Here is a 19,403-nt window from a genome sequence, read left to right as displayed (position 1 = left end):
TGTAGTCACAAATTTGCTCGGTAAAATATACTAAAAGAGAGAATAAAGGTGCCCAAAGTATTTACCTCCCATTAAAAATCAAAAAGCAGCTTCCAATTTTCTAGAAATTCTTCTTTATTTTGTCTGCGACAGAAAACAATTACTTGGCAAAGTGTATAGCACTTAAAGCATTAGTTGACACTGAAAAGAATTTCTTAAAAAATAAATAAAATAAAAACCAACATGTTACCCGACCGTCATTATAATAATAGTTCGAATTTAATATTTAACGTTAATACATAATTATTATATGCCACATTATTTTCCGCATTACCTGTATTTACGATAATGAAAGGGTATAATTACTTGAAACTTTACTCGATTATTTAAATATTCTTTAACTTTGACACGGGTGTGTTGCACATGAAAAAATGGCGGAACAACCAATAGATAAATCTCTTCGGAAAATCAGATTCATATTCAGATACGCTGGCATGAATCTCGAGGAACGCCCGAGAACTTGGTGCCAGAGCTTCATTTATGTGGTAAACTTTCTGTGGATAGCCACGGATATAATCGGCGAAATCAACTGGATATTTGAAGGAGTGAGCAAAGGGACAAGCTTCGTCGAACTGACCCATGTAGCCCCTTGTCTCAGTTTGGGAACGATGTCAGAGTTCAAAACTGCGTTTGTGGTCGCCCACGAGAAGAGCCTTTTTCGCCTCATAGGCAACGTTAGAGAGATGGAAAGAAAGAGGCTGGTGGGTCCAATCGCGCATAAACTTGTGAAGGAAGAGTCCAAGTTCCTGTACAACCTGGTGTTTGCGATGAAGATGGTCAATTGGGTCCTAGTGGTTGTGTTCGACTTCGGCCCTTTGGTCTGGATCGTAGTGAAGTATTTTATTTACGGGGAACTGGAGCTCCTTCTGCCTATTATTGACATATACCCATTTGACTGCTACGACTTGAGGATCTGGCCGTTTGCCTACATTCATCAGATCTGGACTGGTATGGTTTATTATTTTACAGAGTCCCCGTAGACAACAGACTTTTAGTCGGCCGATAGTTTGGTCGGCTTCCAATACAGAGTGTGGTTTCGTAAAACAACGCCCATATATCAGGGGTGGTAGTACACATACACATGAAAATAATTAAAAGAAAAATATAAATAAAATTTAACTATTATTTTATTAGTAAAAAAAAACTTCTCCTAAAACTTTCAAGACGGCGCTTGTTACCGCCCCCACCACCCCCGCGTACCCCGCTACACCACCGAACACATGCGGCCGCCACCCCGAGAGAGCCGGGGACTGTCCGATAGTTCGCCCACGTAATAATACCATTTTCCTGATTTCATAGATTTTTCCATGAATTTCCACAAAAACTTTGTGAGTAGAGTGGAGGCCACGTACCGGAAAATGCAGCGTGTGCCTCATAAAGGTGGCAGGAAGGCGCTGGATGCAGGCCACTGCCAATCGAGCAAACAGCAGTGGACGGCCTCTGACTGGAATGATGATAAAAAAACTTTTTTTCCAGCATGGGTAGTGGTAACAGAGATCCTTGGGGTAGACTGCCTTTTCTACATCTGTTGTACGCACGTCATGATCCAGTTTAAGATCTTGAGTCATGAGGTTACTAACGTCATAGCAGAGAGCAGGAGCGCAAAGCGGATAGAAGTCACACAGCTTCGGGAAAAGTTTAATGAGCTGGTTAAATGGCATCAGGATATAATTAAGTAAGTAGCCTATGATTTAAGCCAAAGTTTTTATTATGTTGTAGGTACCTAACATGCTAATTTTTTGAAGATACATGTAACTAGACATCTGAAAACACTGTAATACCTCAAAACATCATCAATTCCTATCTACAGTTTTAAAAGAACTAGTTTATTTGTTACGTTCGTTTTGGGCCACCCATCATTATTGATGCCATCAACTTAGGGCTACTCTCAATGCAATTAAATCGTCTTGCCTTTAGTGTAAGCTCAATTCTATTGTTTACAGCTCTGCAGGCTTGCTCGAAGATATTTACTCAAAGTCGACCCTGGTCAATTTCCTCACCAGCTCTCTTATCATTTGCTTAACTGGATTCAACATGACGGTAAAGGACATTGTCAGAAACCGCCTAAAAAACCGCCCAAAAACATTAACCCATCATAATTATTTTCTATTTTTTTTAATACATTAAGCACCCTTTCGTTCTAATGGACACTTAAGCATTGAAAAATTAAATAAATAAGTCTTTTAACGTTTATTCTATAATACTATTACAACTTCCGGACGTTTTGGTGCGTGGCATGGTCTAAAACCTATCAAGTTCCATAATTTTTGCCGATAAAATCTGTATAGATAAACTACACTGAAATGTCCCACCGACGACATTGACAGCAGGGCGCCACCATCTTCGTGCAACTATATGGTTTCCACCGTGGCAAAAGTCGGAACTAGCGATCCGCTATTGACGGTGGCCCCCCTGTCAGTGTCAAATAAAGGACAGTTCAGTGTAGTTCATCTATACGAGGCATTACCGTACTTTATTGCTGGGAGTCCATGTATAGTGATGTTCCTGCGGCCATCATAGACAATAAAATATCGATTTTGAAAATAAAATAAATCGATTAAACTGCTTTGAAGACTAGATTTGCGTTAAAAGCTAAAAAGATATTGACACTATTACAAGAAGCTATCTAAAGTGTCCAACTGGTCGAAGGTCGTAAATAAAATAAAAATAATTAGGACCATAAACTGATATTCATGGTATCATAACTGTAAAAGTGTCAGAATCCGATGTTGAATCCAATGCCAGTTGAAGTGTGAGAAACATAATATCAACCTAGTATAGTTGCCAGTCTCTCATAATCTATGCCAATGAGGGTTTTCGCGATTGAAAAATCCGCCAGATGGCAATACGTAGACGTGAGGTCCAAATGCTGCATGATTGGTTATTTTTGACATGACATTGACAGATATCCACCAATCATGCAGCATTTGGACCTCGCGTCTACGTATTGCCATCTCGCGGATTTTTCAATCGCGAAAACCCTCATTCATAGCACATTAATAATAGACCAAATGAACTTTTATAGATTGTGAAAGAGAAGATAAAGATTTTATTATTTTATTAAAATCTTGCCACGAAGTAGTTTTTCAGTAGAAACCAGGATTGGATAATCGCTACAGGCAAGTATCAGAACATTTTATAAATATTTTTAATCGATTATATCCTTGTGAATCGTTTTAATAAATTGTCATTTTACTTTTTCAATTAAAACTTTTTCAATCCCTAGTCTTGTCAAACTGTCATAATGTCAACAAATTATAAATGTCACGTCAGTTGACTCAATTTCAGTCTTCTGTGCGTTTATTGTATTTTTATTTCAATAAAATAGTGCTAAAGGGTTAGTACTAAAAGTGAAAGCCTTTTTTCAGAAAGAAAACCAATGTGGTGCCCTTATTATTCATACTGTTTGAAAGTTACAAGTCAGTGATACAGAGTTGCCGACATTATAACTCCGTAGTGATACCATACCAAAGAAGAAGTTTTCCTAAACACACACACTTGTGTTATTTTTATATGTGATCAAATAAAAAGGATTAATTCTACTGCTCAAATGGAATAACTTATCCCAAGAGACCGAATATAAAAAAAAACCTCTCCATAGAAATTATCACCATCACGAGGATGTGAATTTTTTTGAGAATTTGATATTGGTCCTGTAAGAAAAGTAGTTGTATTTCAGTAGTAGAATCAACCCTTCTTGTTTCATCAGCAAGAGTAACTATAAAAACGCCCTGTAGGTAGGTATTATTAAGCTGAAGAGTTTGTTTAGTGTCAAAGACTGTCACACAGTGTAACTTAAATTGGCATATTATGATAATGAACATAAAAACTTAAATAAATATTTATGTTAATATTTTTTGTATTTATTTATTTTCCCAAAGCTTCACAGTGACAGCTGAAACAGCAATACTGTTGTAAAACTAAACTTGGAACAAACTGTTACAAATATTTTACAAATTAAAATAAAACCGCATGTTGCTTTACTTTCTCGTATAGGTAATAAATGTAATTAATGGCTAGATTATTAATGTTACTTTGTTACCCTCAATAGTGAGGAGATCTTATAAAATGGTAACCCTGATTTTCATTGTCATTCAAGTGCTCTTTCTTCGCATAGGCTTCTGTGATTTGGCCAAGGGCCACACACATTGCGATAACATTATGCGACATTGATTTGACAGCAGCGGAGTGAAGTCTTGCGACTATGCAAAATGATACCCTGTAATCGTAGCGCATATAGACATAGACGGGGCGGGGCACATAGCTCGTAGAGCTGATGGCCGCTGGGGCAGGAAAGTTCTTGAGTGGCGACCACGAGCCGAAAGACGTAGCGTGGGCAGGCCTCCCACTAGGTGGACCGACGATCTGGTGAAGGTCGCGGGAGGTGCCTGTATGCGAGCGGTGCAGGATCGGTCTTCGTGGAAATCCTTGGGGGAGGCCTTTGTCCAGCAGTGGACGTCTTTTCGGCTGAAACGAACGAACGAACGATACGTATTACCACTATTTACCAGACATTACTATTTATTGCATACTCGCCGGATTACACGTAGGAGCACGCGCGTTACAGCTTCGGCCTTGCATTATTATAAGATCTTGTTCCGCCCTTTTACAAACTTCCTCCGTGAGGATATCCCCGCCGAATTCTATGATGAACCTATCAAAAGTCATATTCTGCAATGTCAACCCACCACAAGGTGGACCGACGACCTGATAAAGGTAGCGGGAAGGCGCTGGATGCAGGCCGCTACCAACCGTGCGATGTGGAAGTCATTGGGGGAGGCCTATGTTCAGTAGTGGACGTCCTGTGGCTGAAATGATGATGATGATGATGAAATGAATGAAAATGACAAATCTTCGAACGTGTATAATACCGTGCCAAAGTAATCATATAATTTTGGCACCTTAATAACTATTGCCGTTTTTGTTGTAAAGATCATGCAGCGCTACTTGCAGATATTATTGGAAAGAAAACTATGTGGGCTCTAGATCTGAAGCCGCTTTAACGAACACGAAGTGCTCATACAATGCGGCGTATTTTCTTCCAGTCTTTAGTCAGGACTTTAGTCGAATTAAAACCCCGGTTGAACGTGATATAGCCGCACTAGAATACGATGCTTTTTTGCATAATCGCAGGACTTCGTTCCAGTGTCGACCGAATGTTATCACGATGTATGTGGCCCAGGGGTTACCGTAGCCGCTAAGGTTTGAAACTTCTTGCTTAAAATATTGTAGTCTTTGGCATAGACTACGACGGTAGTCATGGAGATAGGAGTTTGTTATCTCGTGTCAGATGTAAATGGTGAAAAGAAAACTCATGATTCGTGTTATTTTTATGCAATATGTAGGTATTTTATAAAAGTGGAACCCCGAGTGATCTCCAAAACCCATTCTATTATTATATACGATTCGGCTTCGATATCTATAATACAATAGGAGTTTATTTCATGTGTCAGATGACAAGGGTGGAAACAACCTACGATTCATGTTGTTTATTTACGTGCAATATGTGGGCATATTATAAAAGTGGAATGCCGAGTTGTATTTCTAAAACTTGTTCTATTATTTTATACTATTTGGCTGCGACTCGGCGTGACGACAATACAAAACATTTTTCGCGAATCGGTGTTCATACATTCACACAATACATTAGACGCCATGTTGTCATTGTTCGAGGAGTGTGCCTCTCTACACAACTCCTGGGAGGTTATTCAATCATAATAACGCCACTTCAATACTTCACACACACTTTATTATTAAAACAATATCAAAATCTATTACATATTAAATATTAAAACATTTACAACTGACTCTATCGAAATTCAATAATACAATGATACAATGTCACATTTTCTCGCTTTTCTACACCTGTCAATATTTTCAAACTTTATTCTATTGCTGTTTACTTTTAAAATAAAACCTGCCAGCAACATGTCATCTCATGATAAAATTCTATATCCTAACATCCCCTCTGAATTTTATCTTTATATAATCATAACAACTACCTATCTACTCCTTAAAACCCAACTTAACTAACTTACCCAATACAACCATACAACAAATATACTTTTGAATTAATTAACCTAAACACTTTACATAACTAACTTAAAATTAAAATTTCAAGTTAACTCCCAAAAACCTTATATTCTAAATAATTCTAATAAACCTACATAATTCGTCACATCACAAATGTCCACTATGTATCACTCACTATACATTGTCTAAGTCTCAAAAACTTTGTTCTATCCAGTGGTTTAGTTAAAATATCAGCCAAATTATCTTTAGTAGGACAGTAATAAATTTCTAATAAATTTTTATCTAATTTCTCCTTAATAAAATGGTATTTCACATCAATGTGCTTGCTCCTCCTATTTAAGATTCCGTTTTTAATCAAAACTATTGCTGATTGATTATCAACAAACAATTGTGTTTTTGGTAACTCCCCTGTCAACTCATGAATCAGACTCTGAATGTAAAGCAGATCTTTTATACACTCGGCTGCAGATATATATTCAGCCTCAGTACTAGACAAAGCAGTTACTGACTGTTTGCGAGAACACCAGTGAATTGGACCACCACCATAAAACACTACAAAACCAGTCGTGCTCTTCCTAGTATCAGGATCACCAGCAAAGTCTGCATCACAATATGCTTTTAAACTTAGATCGCTACCACGAACATATTTTATACCACTGCTAACTGTATTTTTAATATATCTAAAAATGTTTTTAATATTTGCAAAATCATTCAAATTAGGATGTTCCTGATGTCTACTACAATAACCAACATGAAACGACAGATCTAATCTTGTTTTGTTCACTAAATACAACAACGAGCCGATTAATATGTATGTTTCCATCAGCAGTCATAATTCTATAATTTATGTCTTCTTTGTCATTCAGATAGTTTTCAGACGTAACAATATGACTACTAGTTCCTGAATCCAGAATGAACTCCACAGTTGTTTTTAAAGGAATAAAATTACTCACATGCTGATGTTGCTGTAGACAGAATTTCGTGTAATGAGAATTATGCTTGCAGTACATACAGTTCGTTTGTTGACTGCACTCCGTATGTTTGTGTCCGAACTTCAGACATCTGAAGCATTGCAGGTTATTATTTTTCCATCCACGATTTGCATTCATATTCTGCCGACAATACTTAGCAATGTGTCCTTTCTTGCCACATTGAAAACAACTCTTGACTACAAATGCGTTGTCATTTGTTTCTATTCCTGACGTAGACGGCGTCATTTCAGGTTTTTCCAAATTTAGATTTTGATTTTCTTTTCGCATAGTAAGTTCTAGATTTATTCTTGATAGTAGATTTATTAGTGATTTTTCCGAAGTTTGGGTTGACTCCCACGCAGTTCTAAAAAAGGCAAATTTTTCTGGTAAGCTTGATAAAATTTTAATCATGATTTGTTTCTCGTCTATGCTGTAACCCAAATTTCTTAATTTTATTGCTTGATTTTCAATTTCTGCTATGTCAATCATCAAATCCGAATTTGAAAATTTGAATTTGTAAAATTGTTCTAAAAGTTGGCAAATCTGTGTATCTTCATGTCCTAGAAATAATGTGTCAAATTTTTGTAAAATTTCTTTTGTTGTATTGCAATTCAATGCATATACAACAAATTTATCACATAATGAGCTTATTATAATGTATCTTGCTTTTGCATCCTTTCTATTAAAATCCTTTTTGCTCTCAGCATTATCTTCCAAAACACAATCTATATCTTTTGCTGTCAATAACAATATCAATTTCTTCTTCCAGTTTGTATAGTCTTCTCCTTTTGATAACGTTGATAATTTAAAATTTTCTTCCGACATATTGTTATTTTAAAATTTTCCAAAACAAAATCAGGATAGATCTTTAACTTTCATTCTTCTTATTCAAGAGATAATTCTTACAGCCCTCTGGGTTCGTACGCTGGGCCCATAACCTGTTCGAGGAGTGTGCCTCTCTACACAACTCCTGGGAGGTTATTCAATCATAATAACGCCACTTCAATACTTCACACACACTTTATTATTAAAACAATATCAAAATCTATTACATATTAAATATTAAAACATTTACAACTGACTCTATCGAAATTCAATAATACAATGATACAATGTCACATTTTCTCGCTTTTCTACACCTGTCAATATTTTCAAACTTTATTCTATTGCTGTTTACTTTTAAAATAAAACCTGCCAGCAACATGTCATCTCATGATAAAATTCTATATCCTAACAGTCATAAACGACATATTATAAAATCGCTGTAATTTAATATTCTTAATCATTAATTTTATGGCAAGTGTCCATCAGGAATCATTGTTCTTACACACAGAATCGTATTATTTCGCTTTCGGGTAGTAATATGTCAAAATTGTTGGTTCTTAGGCGAACAATGTATGGAGAACGAACATTGTCCTTTATTAGCTATATTGTATTAATAGGCTTTTGACGTAAGAACGACGACAAATACAGATATGTAATTATAAAAAAACAAACATTGTGCCCATGCCCTGCTTATCAAATAGAGGCCCACTAAGCTCCGCTCGCTTATTGGTTGAAGAACTGATTAAGCTAAGGATTAGCAAGCTGAAGTGCGAATGGGCACATAACTAACATGCAGAACTGATGGCCAATGGGGCAGCAAGCAGCAGCTTTTGGAATGGAGGCCACGTATCAGAAAACGCAGCGTGTGACGTGCACAGATGACTTTATAAAAATTGCAAGAAGGCGCGTGATGCAGGCCGCTGCCAACCGGCCAATGAGGAAATTATTGGGGAAGGCCTATGTTTAGTAGTGTACGTCCTGTGACTGAAGTGATGATGATGAAGAATCATGCCATTCTACTTATTCGTTTCGCTCTTGGCAGAGCGGTCGTGGTCACATTGAGGCGTTGTTCACGTCGGTGGTAGAGGCGGATACAACTCTCCGCACGATTTCCCGCCATCTCTCACTGTTGGCAGACTGTCTGGTGCAGTCAAATACGCCGTCTACCACTGCCGATTTCTCTTGGTCGGTACAGCGCATAGGTGACCTGCAACGCGATCATGCCATAATGAGTTCTTTATCACACAGGTTTGCACGACAGTGTAAAATGCTAAAAGTATATAAATATTTCAGGCATTAGACAACGTGAGGATGACGGTAGCCTTTGCCTTCTTCGTCGTGGCCATGCTGCAGATTTACTTCCTCTGCTTCTTTGGAAACATGCTCATGGATGCCGTAAGCTTCATTTGTTATTTTTTTATTCAAAAGCTAAATGACTAATTAGCTATGAAGTATCTAAACGATGTACTAGGTATGAGTCCCAGCAGGCTTCAAACTTTTTGTCGGCCGATACGTATATTAGTTTGGTCGGACTATTATATTAATCAGCATGAAATAAGTACCCACATTATACCGATTTGGTATCGGCCGATTCCTTACACAAATTAGAAGCCGATCAAACTATCGCCCAATATAAAGTTCTGCGGGGACTCTACATCTCCGTTGCACACCTAATAATCTTTTATGTTGTTTGTTACTTACTTTTAAGTAAGTATACTTACAAATCCTTAAATAAAAAAATACAATGAAATCTATATCTATAAAAGCGAAAGGTCACTGACTGACTCACTCACTCATCACGAAATCTCAGAAACTACAAGTGCTAGGAGTCTCAAATTTTGCATAGGGGTTCCTTTTACAACGTAGGTGCTCACTAAGACGGGATTTTCCAGAATTCAACTAAGGGGGTAAAACGAGGTCCACGCGTATGAAGTCGCGGGCGGCCGCTAGTATTATGTAATTTGGCTTTCGAAACACTATAAATAATAATAATTATGATTCGATTTCGTAGAGTACGGACGTGAGCACCGCAGTGTACAACAGCAGATGGTATCTCTCGGATGCTGCCTTCGGGAAGTCTGCCCTCATCATGCAGATCAGGCAAGTGTTAAACGCTGGACCATTAGAGGTTGCTACAAATTTCAGCTCAGCAAGCTGAAGTGGCAAGATGGACCGACGACATCATAAAGGTAGCAGGGAAGCGCTAGACGTAGGTCGCTACCAATCGAGTAACATGGAAAGCATTGGGGGAGGCCTATGTTCAGCAGTGGACTTCCTATGGCTGAAATGATGATGATGGTGATGAAGCTGAAGTTGCAATGGGCAGGGCACATAGTACAAAGATCTGACGGCCGATGGGGCAGCAAGGTTCTGGAGAGGAGGCCACGTACCGGAAAGCCCAGTGTAGGATGGCTACTGACAAGGCGGACCGACGAATTCTTAAAGGAAGATGGCTGGCTTCCGCAAAGGCTATCCCTTACCTATAGCAGTATTGTAAGAATTTACCTGTTCTTGATACTCCTTACATTACATACGTGTATAATAATCATTATGATGTACTTGCCTAAACTTCAAACTTTAAAACCACTAAAAGTTTCTTAATTGTGAATTTCAGGGCGCAAAAGCCATGCATAGTGACCGCTGCTGGTTTTGCCGAAGTCAACTTGAGAGCTTTTATGAAGGTTAGGCAATAGCAGAATCCTTGTTCGATATTAATATAATAATTGGCCTATTATACAGGATGTCCCAGAATGGGTGAATCAAACTGTTAGGGGAGGTAGCTCTACTAATGTACCTACTATCCCTAAAAATATGAAAAAAAAATAAAGCACCTTAAGGACACAAAATATTTTTTTTTTGAAAAAGTGAAAATAAATCAGCTTTACATAAGTATCTGGCTATAATAGCTGCGTTTGGAGTTTATTTGTACTTTTTTCTTACTAATATTCATTGTACATGATCGCTTCGCTTATCTGTAGACAAACTTTTGAAAATAATTACCTACTAGAATTAGAGTTTAGAGCACTTTATTTAAAAAAAAATCGGATTTTTTTTAAATACAGTGCTCTTTTTTTCATATTTTTTAGGGATAGTACATTAGTACAGCTACCTCCCCTAGCAGTTTGATTCACCCATTCTGGGACACCCTGTATACCAGGGATATCAGTGATAAAAGGTACATATTTTTTTTGCAGATTATTAGCACGTCGTGGTCCTACTTCGCGCTCTTGAGAACAGTATATCAGGACATCTAAGCGTTAAATGTAAGCCTTCACAGAGATTTATTCATCATCAACACATGTGATTCTGGCACACCACACTAATTTATATCTATACTAATATTATAAATGCAAAAGTAACTCTGTTTGTCTGTCTGTCTGTCTGTCTGTCTGTCTGTCAGTCTTTCTGTCTGTCTGTCTGTCTTGCTTTCACGCCTAAACCATTGAGCCGATTTTGATGTTTGGCATAGAGGGTTTGATTCCCGGGAAAGGACATAGGATAGTTTTTATCCCGGTTTCTGAAACAGGGACGCGCGCGATAAAGTTTTTCTGTGACAGACAAAATACCACGCGGGTGAACCCGCGGGCGGAAAGCTAGTTTAGTTATAAATGCGATATAGGTATAGCATTTTTTGTTCAAGCAAGAAACTTTAAAAACTTTTTATACTGCCTAGGCGCAGACCACTAATTTAGTCGGCCGATAGTTGGGCCCGATTTTAATTTGTATGAAAATCAAATCGGTCTAATGTGCCCACTTCCATACATTCCCATACTGATTAACTGCCCGACAATGCCAATACAAATAATGTGCTCTCGACTCATATTTTACTTTTCATCACATAATCTGAAAAAGCATAGAAAAGATATAAGTACCCTTTTTTTTCTATCAGATGTTGAACTCATGTTGAGCACTGCTGTCATACTTTGCACTTCTCCAAACTATCTACAGTAGGCTCTTTTAACTTAAATAAGTACTTGCCTAATAATAATATTCTTTATAATTTCAATCGTAGTAAATGTGTGAGAAAATTAGTGTTTTATTTATTTTTTAACCAGTATTTAATATGATTCGACTCTCATTATATTAATAATAGTTCGGATTTAACGTTAGTACCTACATATTAACGATAATGACAGGGTAATTAATTACTCGAAACCTTTTCCTTACATTTATTTTAAATACTCCTAACCATTGACTCGGGTACCTTCCACAAGTTAAAATGGCTGAGCAACCAATAGACAGATCTCTTCGAAAGATCAGGTTCATATTCCGATACTCTGGTATGAATCTCGAAGAACGGTCAAGAACTTGGCTGCAGAACTTCATTTACATGTTCAACTTCCTCTGGATTTTAACCGACATAGTCGGGGCATTTAACTGGATATTTGAAGGAGTGAATAAAGGCAGAAACTTCATCGAGCTGACCATTGTAACCCCTTGTCTTAGCTTGGGAATGATGGCGGAGTTTAAAACTGGCTTTGTGGTTGCTCACGAAGAGAGACTCTTTCGTCTCATCAACAATCTGAGAGAGATGGAAACAAAACGGCTGGTTGGACCCTCCGCGAATAAAATCGTAAAGGAAGAGTCCAAGTTCTTGTACGCTCTGATATTTGCGTTGATAGTAATCAATGTGGTCTTAATAATCCTGTTTGGGTTCGGCCCTTTGGTCGTGATCGTAGTGAAGTATTTCGTTTCGGGCAAACTGGAGCTCACTCTGCCTTTTCTTGACGTGTATCCCGTTGACTGCTACGATTTGAGGATCTGGCCGTTTGCCTACATTCATCAGATCTGGACAAGTAACGTAAGTGCGCCTATTAACGACCCCCCAAAATTTGTATTCTATTACCGCCCTATTTTTATTTCTTTCATAAAAGACATAATAACAGGTTCCAGAAAACACGTTACCTTAAAAATATCTAGATATGTTTATTGACTATCAAAACGATTAAAGTTTGTGTTCGTAAATAACCAGTAAACGGAGTTATTTGACATTAAATAGGATGCACCCGCAACGGACGCGCTTTTCATACTGACGCGCTCCCAGCTACTTAAGGTGCACCTTGTTATTAATTAGCGATTTTAACACATTTAAAATGAGTATACTAACATGTTTTTGCATAACAATATTAATTCGTACTTTAGCTTCCTTAATAAACCCTCAATATAGTCCTCTCGCTGTATTTTTGTGGCTTAAATACAAATTTAAATAAGGGCGGTAATAGAAACACTTTTAATAATTTGGTTTCTAATAACGACCCATGGCGTTGTTAGAATTTTGATAACGTTTTTTATTTTAGTATTTACATCTTTAATTACGCATTTAACCTCCATTTTGTTATCTTGATCGATTCATAAGAATATTTCACATAATTAAATCAATTAACGCCATACGTTAATTGTCATAGGTTTGGCATAAAACTGCAATAAACATTAAAGAATATCTCTAATAATGTATGACAATAGATTTTATAAAAACCTGTTAAATTCTAATTAGTACCTATTTGATACAAAATAAAACCTATTAAAAATGATACTTCACTGATCACGTCTTCATTAAAGTAGATATTTTTGCTGGTTACTGTTTTTTTTTTACGGTCGCTAATAGAATAAAGTAATATTCATACTTAATTCTATCACCGCCTCATAACTATAACGCCACCTGCGAAGACTTATAAGCCTGTATTTTGTATATAACTAACATTTATGACATGACACCAAACCAATCAGGCGTTATCACAACTACTATGTAACTTTTTAAGATCTTTAGAATAATAAAAAAATAATTTAATATAATTATACAGACAGTGTCCAATTGTTCATAGTTTAAATTAAAATACACAATTACACACAATTAAAATCAATCAAAAACTAATGAAAATTAAATTTTATTAAAACTCAAATACAGTTTAAATAATGACCCCCACTACTCACTAGAACACCGGGTACTGCGTAATCAAGTATAATAGAGGAATTTATTATTCTACTATTTCTGCTTGATTATTTATTTATTTTCGAGAAGCGTGTCTTTACTCTTTTAATAATAAAAAAAAAATAACTTGAAAAAAAAACAAATTAAATAAAAGCAAAACAAATTTAATTCGAAAAAATCAAGTGGTTCCCGAGCCTCTCAGCGGGAATCGAACCCGTGCCTCTCGGAATATACCCAATTGAAGAGCAATATTCTTAGCGGTCGGTAATAGAAACAGAAAAAACGTTAATAGAAACACACCTCGTCTATAGGTCGGTAATAGAAACAACTGCTTTTTCAGATTAAATTGCTATTTATTAATTATTGTGTGATTGTATACTCATTGTTACTACTTGAATTCAAAGATTACTTCATCAGTGTTATAAATAAATTAAAGTGTCTTTTCTATCACCACGTCTTATATCTAATTTTCTAACGTTTATCCGAAGTCAGCTTAAACTGGCGGTAATAGGCGCATTTACGTTAATATTTATTATTTTATTAATGCTTACGAATATTTACGTCTGTTACGTTTTACGCCTTTTTATTTCGGGAAATGATTTGTGCTTGGATTGGCCCAAGGGGACGACCAGTGGGTTATGTGGAACTCTCCCCGCCAGTAATGCGAGATCTACCCACTAAAACTCAATGGTGTCCTCCGGAGCCCAATGAAACGGAGCCGCGTTATAGTTTTAAGCTATTGTAATTTTAATGTTGCTATAGTCTGGTCCGCGAGCACGTAGAATTTTGTCCAATGACCCCAAGCTACCCATACTTATCGCTCGCGCGTAATTATGTTGCTGTTGCGCTCGCACACTCACTGCGGGCATCCGTCGCACAGTCGCGACAGCAATATAATTACGCGCGAGCGATAAGGATGGGTAGCTTGGGGTCATTGGACAAAATTCTACGTGCTCTGCTCACAGACCGGACTTTATCAAAAATCTTTTTTCCCAAGCGGTGATAGTGCTATCCGAGATCTTTGCGGTGGACTTCCTATTCTACATCTGCTGTACGCACATCAAGATGCAGTTTAAGGTCTTGAATCTTGAAGTCACGAAGGTAATAGCAGAGGAACGAAGTGCTAGGATTATAGAAGATGAAACTTCTAGAAACAAGTTTAACGAGCTTGTTAAATGGCATCAGGATATTATTGGGTAAGAGATCTTACTTTTTTATCTTCTTCTTCCTCGGTCCATCACTGATGAGGATCGCGACCACAGATAGTGTTCCTCCACAGACTGTGGTCATCATAAGCTGTGTGGACCGCACGATGCAAACTTTTTATAGGGTGTCGCAAAAACGTGACTATTTTTTGGAGAAGACAGACTGAGCTACGACAAGACAAACATAAAAATAGTGCCTATTAAATTTACCTATAACGGGTTTCCGAAAACCTTTCAATGCCTCTTTCGACAAACTAGTACAGTTGATTTTTCTGTTTGTAACTTACCTCTCAGTACCTTCAAATTTTCCATAGAAGTTTGTCAAGTTCATTTTGGGACATCTATCATACTGTAACCCACTAGCTCCTATAGTAAGAGCAAACCGATAGCACTTCAACTGTCAGTACGGCTGAATCATCCTGGATTCCTGGCTTAGTAACCTTAGTTCTATGACTTTTATTTCTGTGTGATGTCCTTGATAATAAAATGTTTCTTTCTTTATTTCTTTCTAACTATGTTTACAGCTCTGCTAGTATGCTAGAAGAGATTTATTCCAAGTCAAACCTGGTCAACTACCTCTCCAGCTCCCTTATCATTTGCTTAACTGGCTTCAACGTTACGGTAAGATTTAACTTTTGTATTGGTTGAAGAACTGCTCATGAGCCAATATGGTACATCAGTCCTACTAACTATGCATGCATACTTTGCTTAGTTTGTCATCTCGACAATCTATTTGTCAAGAATATGTACCGTTAACCCCTCGTGTTAAGCTAAATATGCTTGTGTTACGAGTGGGTTCACCATATTAGGCGAGTGGCGGCCAGTCCGACATCAAGCTTAACCGTTCGCCTATCGTGTACTTTAAGTTTATTTATATATTTCAGGCAATAAACAACATGACCATCGTAGTCACGTTTGCGATACTCTGTGTTGCTGGCATGCTGCAGATCTTCTTCGTCTGTTTCTTTGGAGATATGCTTAAGGATTCCGTAAGCTTCACTTGCATCTTCTATTCCTCAATTAGCCTATTTTTTCTTAAGTTATAAGACTAGAATGAATAGCTAGATATACCTTTTAATCTACGTTACATACGTTATTATCTTAATGCCATATTAAGGTCAAAGAATTTGAAAATAATCATTTTAATTTCGATTTCGCAGAGTACGGCCGTGAGCACGGCAGTGTACAACAGTAGATGGTATCTCGCGGATGCTGCTTTCGGAAAGTCTGCTCTCATCATGCAGACCAGGCAAGTGTTAAACTTGCACTAGACTTATAAGATTTTAAACTTTCGCGTTCCATTTCGTTCCTTCGTTCGTTTCAGCCAAAAGACGTCCACTGCTGGACAAAGGCATCCCCCAATGATTTCCACAAAGACCGGTCCTGCGCCGCTCGCATCCAGGCACCTCCAGATACCTTCACCAGATCCTCGGTTCATGGGAGTTCTCCCCACGCCACGTCTTCCGGTTCGTGGTCGCCAGTCTAGAACTTTCCTGCCCCAGCGGCCATCAGCACTACGAGCTATGTGCCCCGCCCACTGCCATTTGATTTTAGTGATTATGCGTTCATTTCGACTAAAATAGAAAGACACGGGTCTTAACGCGACATTTATTAATGAGTTACATTATATAGGTACTCAGTACTCACGGCTTGACGTTTCGGCTGCTATGCTGCAACCGTGGTCACAAGCAGACTGGCGGCGGCTCGCGGCGCCAATTAATATTTTAACTTTAAGATTTACAGTTAACGGCGTAACAGTTTAATTTTCCCCCGGGACAAACTTGACCTTCACTGGTTGGGTTTTTATTGGCGGTCAAGCTGTAGATCCTGGCTACACAGGAGTTGCAGCGGTGGGAACGAAAAGTTGGAAAAGTCCCGTTTTAGACTTAATAATTCTGCTTGTTGTCTGATAGAGACCTGGCCCGATGAGGGACTGCGAGTTTTAAAAAATATTGGAATTAAATTGATGCAGATTCGTATCCAATTAGAAGTTCTAGTGCTTCGAAAATGTGGCAATAATCTCTTGTGAAATTTCAGAGCGCAGAAGCCATGCACAGTGACCGCCGCTGGGTTTGCCGACGTCAATTTGAAAGCTTTTATGAAGGTAGGCAAATGAAGAAGGAGTTTATTGTACTTACTTCTAGGTATTTTTTTAACCACAGCCGAGGTACTCTAAGGAAAAGTCACTGGCAGAAGCCGGATGCGACAAGATAAGGCAAATAACTGATATTAGCTTGATTCGGTTCTGAGTTTCTAACTTTATTCTTCTCAGCACTGGCCCGTATAATACCCGAAGCAGTGGTAGGGTTGGGACGTGTAAGTGCTTTTGAAAACCTACTTACAGAAAACTAATGATTGTTATTTTATGAATTTTGTGAATATTAGTCTAACTAATAAATGACTAAGTATTACATGGTCATGAATGTCATGATATTTTTAGTGTTGAAAGGCACATTTTTGTTGCAGATTCTTAGCTCGTCGTGGTCATACTTTGCGCTCTTGCAAACAGTTTACAGGACATCTGAGAATTAAATCATCAAATCAAATCAAATCAAATCATTTATTTCGCTTGAAAGTGGTACATGTAAGTGATGGTAAAGTAGATTAGAGTATCACTATACTAAGTTCATAGTTGGTAAACTAAAAACATAGAAATGGGACTGATAAAAAGCATTTTTCTTGAAGTGATTCTGAAAAACACGAGTGTAGTTACTTATGGGAAAAACTACACATTAAAGAAAGAAAACAATACACTTGAAGGATGAAGGAAAATTGGAACTAATTATTAAAACTTATAGATATTCCACAAGCTTTTGTTTTATTTATTTCTACCATTTCAATAAACGCCTCACAAAAAACCTAAACACTTATAAAAACCCACAAACATTCGAGCTCACTTATAATGATTAAACACTTAAGTAGGTAAATTAGTATGTACGCTAATAACAATATGTGCTGAAACCCATAATTATGTACTGTAAACTATATTTATGAAGTTAAAAATATTTAACTTACAAATGTGTAATTGTAAAAACTTGGTTAATATTCCGTAATAATTATTCTAAATTGCAGATCGCGTAATTTTTGTTTCCATTATGCTTGGAATCAATTAAATATAAAAATATTTATTCGAAAACTTAAGAACGGCTGCACATTTAAGTTGTACTTACTGTACATTTTGCCTTTTCACATTATTTTCATATCAATCAGCAAAAGTTCATGCTAAAAAAAATATTACCAAAGTAAGTAGGTTACTTATTTTGTTCATTCGTTCAACTATTTTTATTCAATTGTTTTATTTATTTATCTATGAGATAAATAAATAGCCCGTATTCACAAACATTACTATGAGGTCTCACAGTGCGCGTGGACGCACAAGGTGACACACGAACCAATCACAGAGCTCCATAGAGCTCTATTCAACGCCGTGCGTTTGATTTACTGCTTCACTTATGCAAGCATCGTTTGTGAATACGGGCTTTAGGTCTCCTTTAGTAAAAGAGGACTTGTAAAATAAGGAACGGAGTTACATTCCTGTAGTTAGCGAATACCGGCACTCTACAAGCTGTACCGTAGAATTCCTTCGCCCTTTTCCCAACATTAAACTCGCTATAATAAAGATAACATCATTTATTCAACGTAAAACTTGACGTAATTTTGAATCGGAACGCCAACATAACATTAAATGGAATTGCTTTGGGCACTGGCAGGTAGGCGAAATTCACGCACACTCTACAAAAAAGGTACGTTTTTCTAAGAATTCTGCCTTCCCGAGGTTTTGTAAGATTCTTTTTTGTCGTCTACAAGGATAGACAACCTTTTTTCTCACATTCTTCATAATGTTCCAGATTCGAAAACGAAATTTTATTCGAATTTCAAATCTCTTTTAGGAAAAAAAAAAAACTGTATTTATTTTCTTAGAACCGGTTATTGTTAAGGACCCTTCGGATTTTCGATTACATATTTTATTTGTGTTAATGTGAGAATAGGTAGGTAATGGTAAAGAAGTGGGACAAGGTGGACCGACGACCTAATGAAGGTAGCAGGAAGGCGCTGGATGCATGCCGCTACCAACCGTGCGATGTGGAAGTCATTGGCGGAGGTCTATCTAGGAGCAGTGGACGTCCTGTCGCTGAAATGATGATAACAGGTAATGGTAGGAAAATTAAAAATCACATCGTCCGATAAGTAGTGTACCTAGTTCTTTAACAATAAATAAATAAATATCCTTGGACATTTCACACTGCGCCTCTAGTCCCAAATTAAGCAAAGCTTGTATTATGGGTACTAGACAACGGCTAGAAACATACTTAAATACTTTTTTTTTGTAAATACATACCTACATATTATACCTACATAGTAACACCAAGACCCGTCACAGAAATTAAAATTCATCATTTC

The 19,403-nt window shown here is 37.3% G+C and overlaps 2 protein-coding genes across 2 annotated transcripts; both read left to right on the top strand.

Annotated features, from left to right (window-relative positions):
• Nucleotides 1–410: 410 nt before the first annotated feature.
• On the top strand, nt 411–11,841 carry LOC135083262 (putative odorant receptor 92a). The gene is made up of 8 exons (XM_063978000.1): nt 411–987; nt 1,516–1,714; nt 1,983–2,079; nt 9,162–9,263; nt 9,880–9,968; nt 10,483–10,549; nt 11,063–11,131; nt 11,758–11,841. The coding sequence occupies exons 1-7, from the start codon at nt 411–413 to the stop codon at nt 11,120–11,122; spliced, it is 1,191 nt and encodes a 396-aa protein (XP_063834070.1). The 3' UTR covers nt 11,123–11,131; nt 11,758–11,841.
• Nucleotides 11,842–12,087: 246 nt separating this feature from the next.
• Nucleotides 12,088–17,540, top strand: LOC135083400 (putative odorant receptor 92a). The gene is made up of 7 exons (XM_063978139.1): nt 12,088–12,664; nt 14,795–14,993; nt 15,527–15,623; nt 15,887–15,991; nt 16,163–16,251; nt 17,040–17,106; nt 17,469–17,540. Exons 1-7 carry the CDS (start codon nt 12,088–12,090, stop codon nt 17,532–17,534), a joined length of 1,200 nt encoding a protein of 399 aa, XP_063834209.1. The 3' UTR covers nt 17,535–17,540.
• Nucleotides 17,541–19,403: the final 1,863 nt, after the last annotated feature.

This window comes from Ostrinia nubilalis, chromosome 23 (genome assembly GCF_963855985.1).
Source record: "Ostrinia nubilalis chromosome 23, ilOstNubi1.1, whole genome shotgun sequence".
In the NCBI taxonomy this organism is placed as follows: Eukaryota; Metazoa; Arthropoda; class Insecta; order Lepidoptera; family Crambidae; genus Ostrinia; species Ostrinia nubilalis.
The sequence above is the reverse complement of the archived record's forward strand: the minus strand, read 5'-3'. Positions and strand labels throughout refer to the sequence as shown.

Coding starts and splice junctions, on each gene's coding strand:
- LOC135083262 (XM_063978000.1), top strand. CDS start 411: ATGGCGGAACAACCAATAGATAAATCTCTTCGGAAAATCAGATTCATA. Junction 988..1,515: donor CATTCATCAGATCTGGACTG/GTATGGTTTATT, acceptor CTTTTTTTCCAG/CATGGGTAGTGGTAACAGAG. Junction 10,550..11,062: donor ACTTGAGAGCTTTTATGAAG/GTTAGGCAATAG, acceptor TTTTTTTTGCAG/ATTATTAGCACGTCGTGGTC.
- LOC135083400 (XM_063978139.1), top strand. CDS start 12,088: ATGGCTGAGCAACCAATAGACAGATCTCTTCGAAAGATCAGGTTCATA. Junction 12,665..14,794: donor CATTCATCAGATCTGGACAA/GTAACGTAAGTG, acceptor TTTTTTCCCAAG/CGGTGATAGTGCTATCCGAG. Junction 15,624..15,886: donor TAACTGGCTTCAACGTTACG/GTAAGATTTAAC, acceptor TATATATTTCAG/GCAATAAACAACATGACCAT.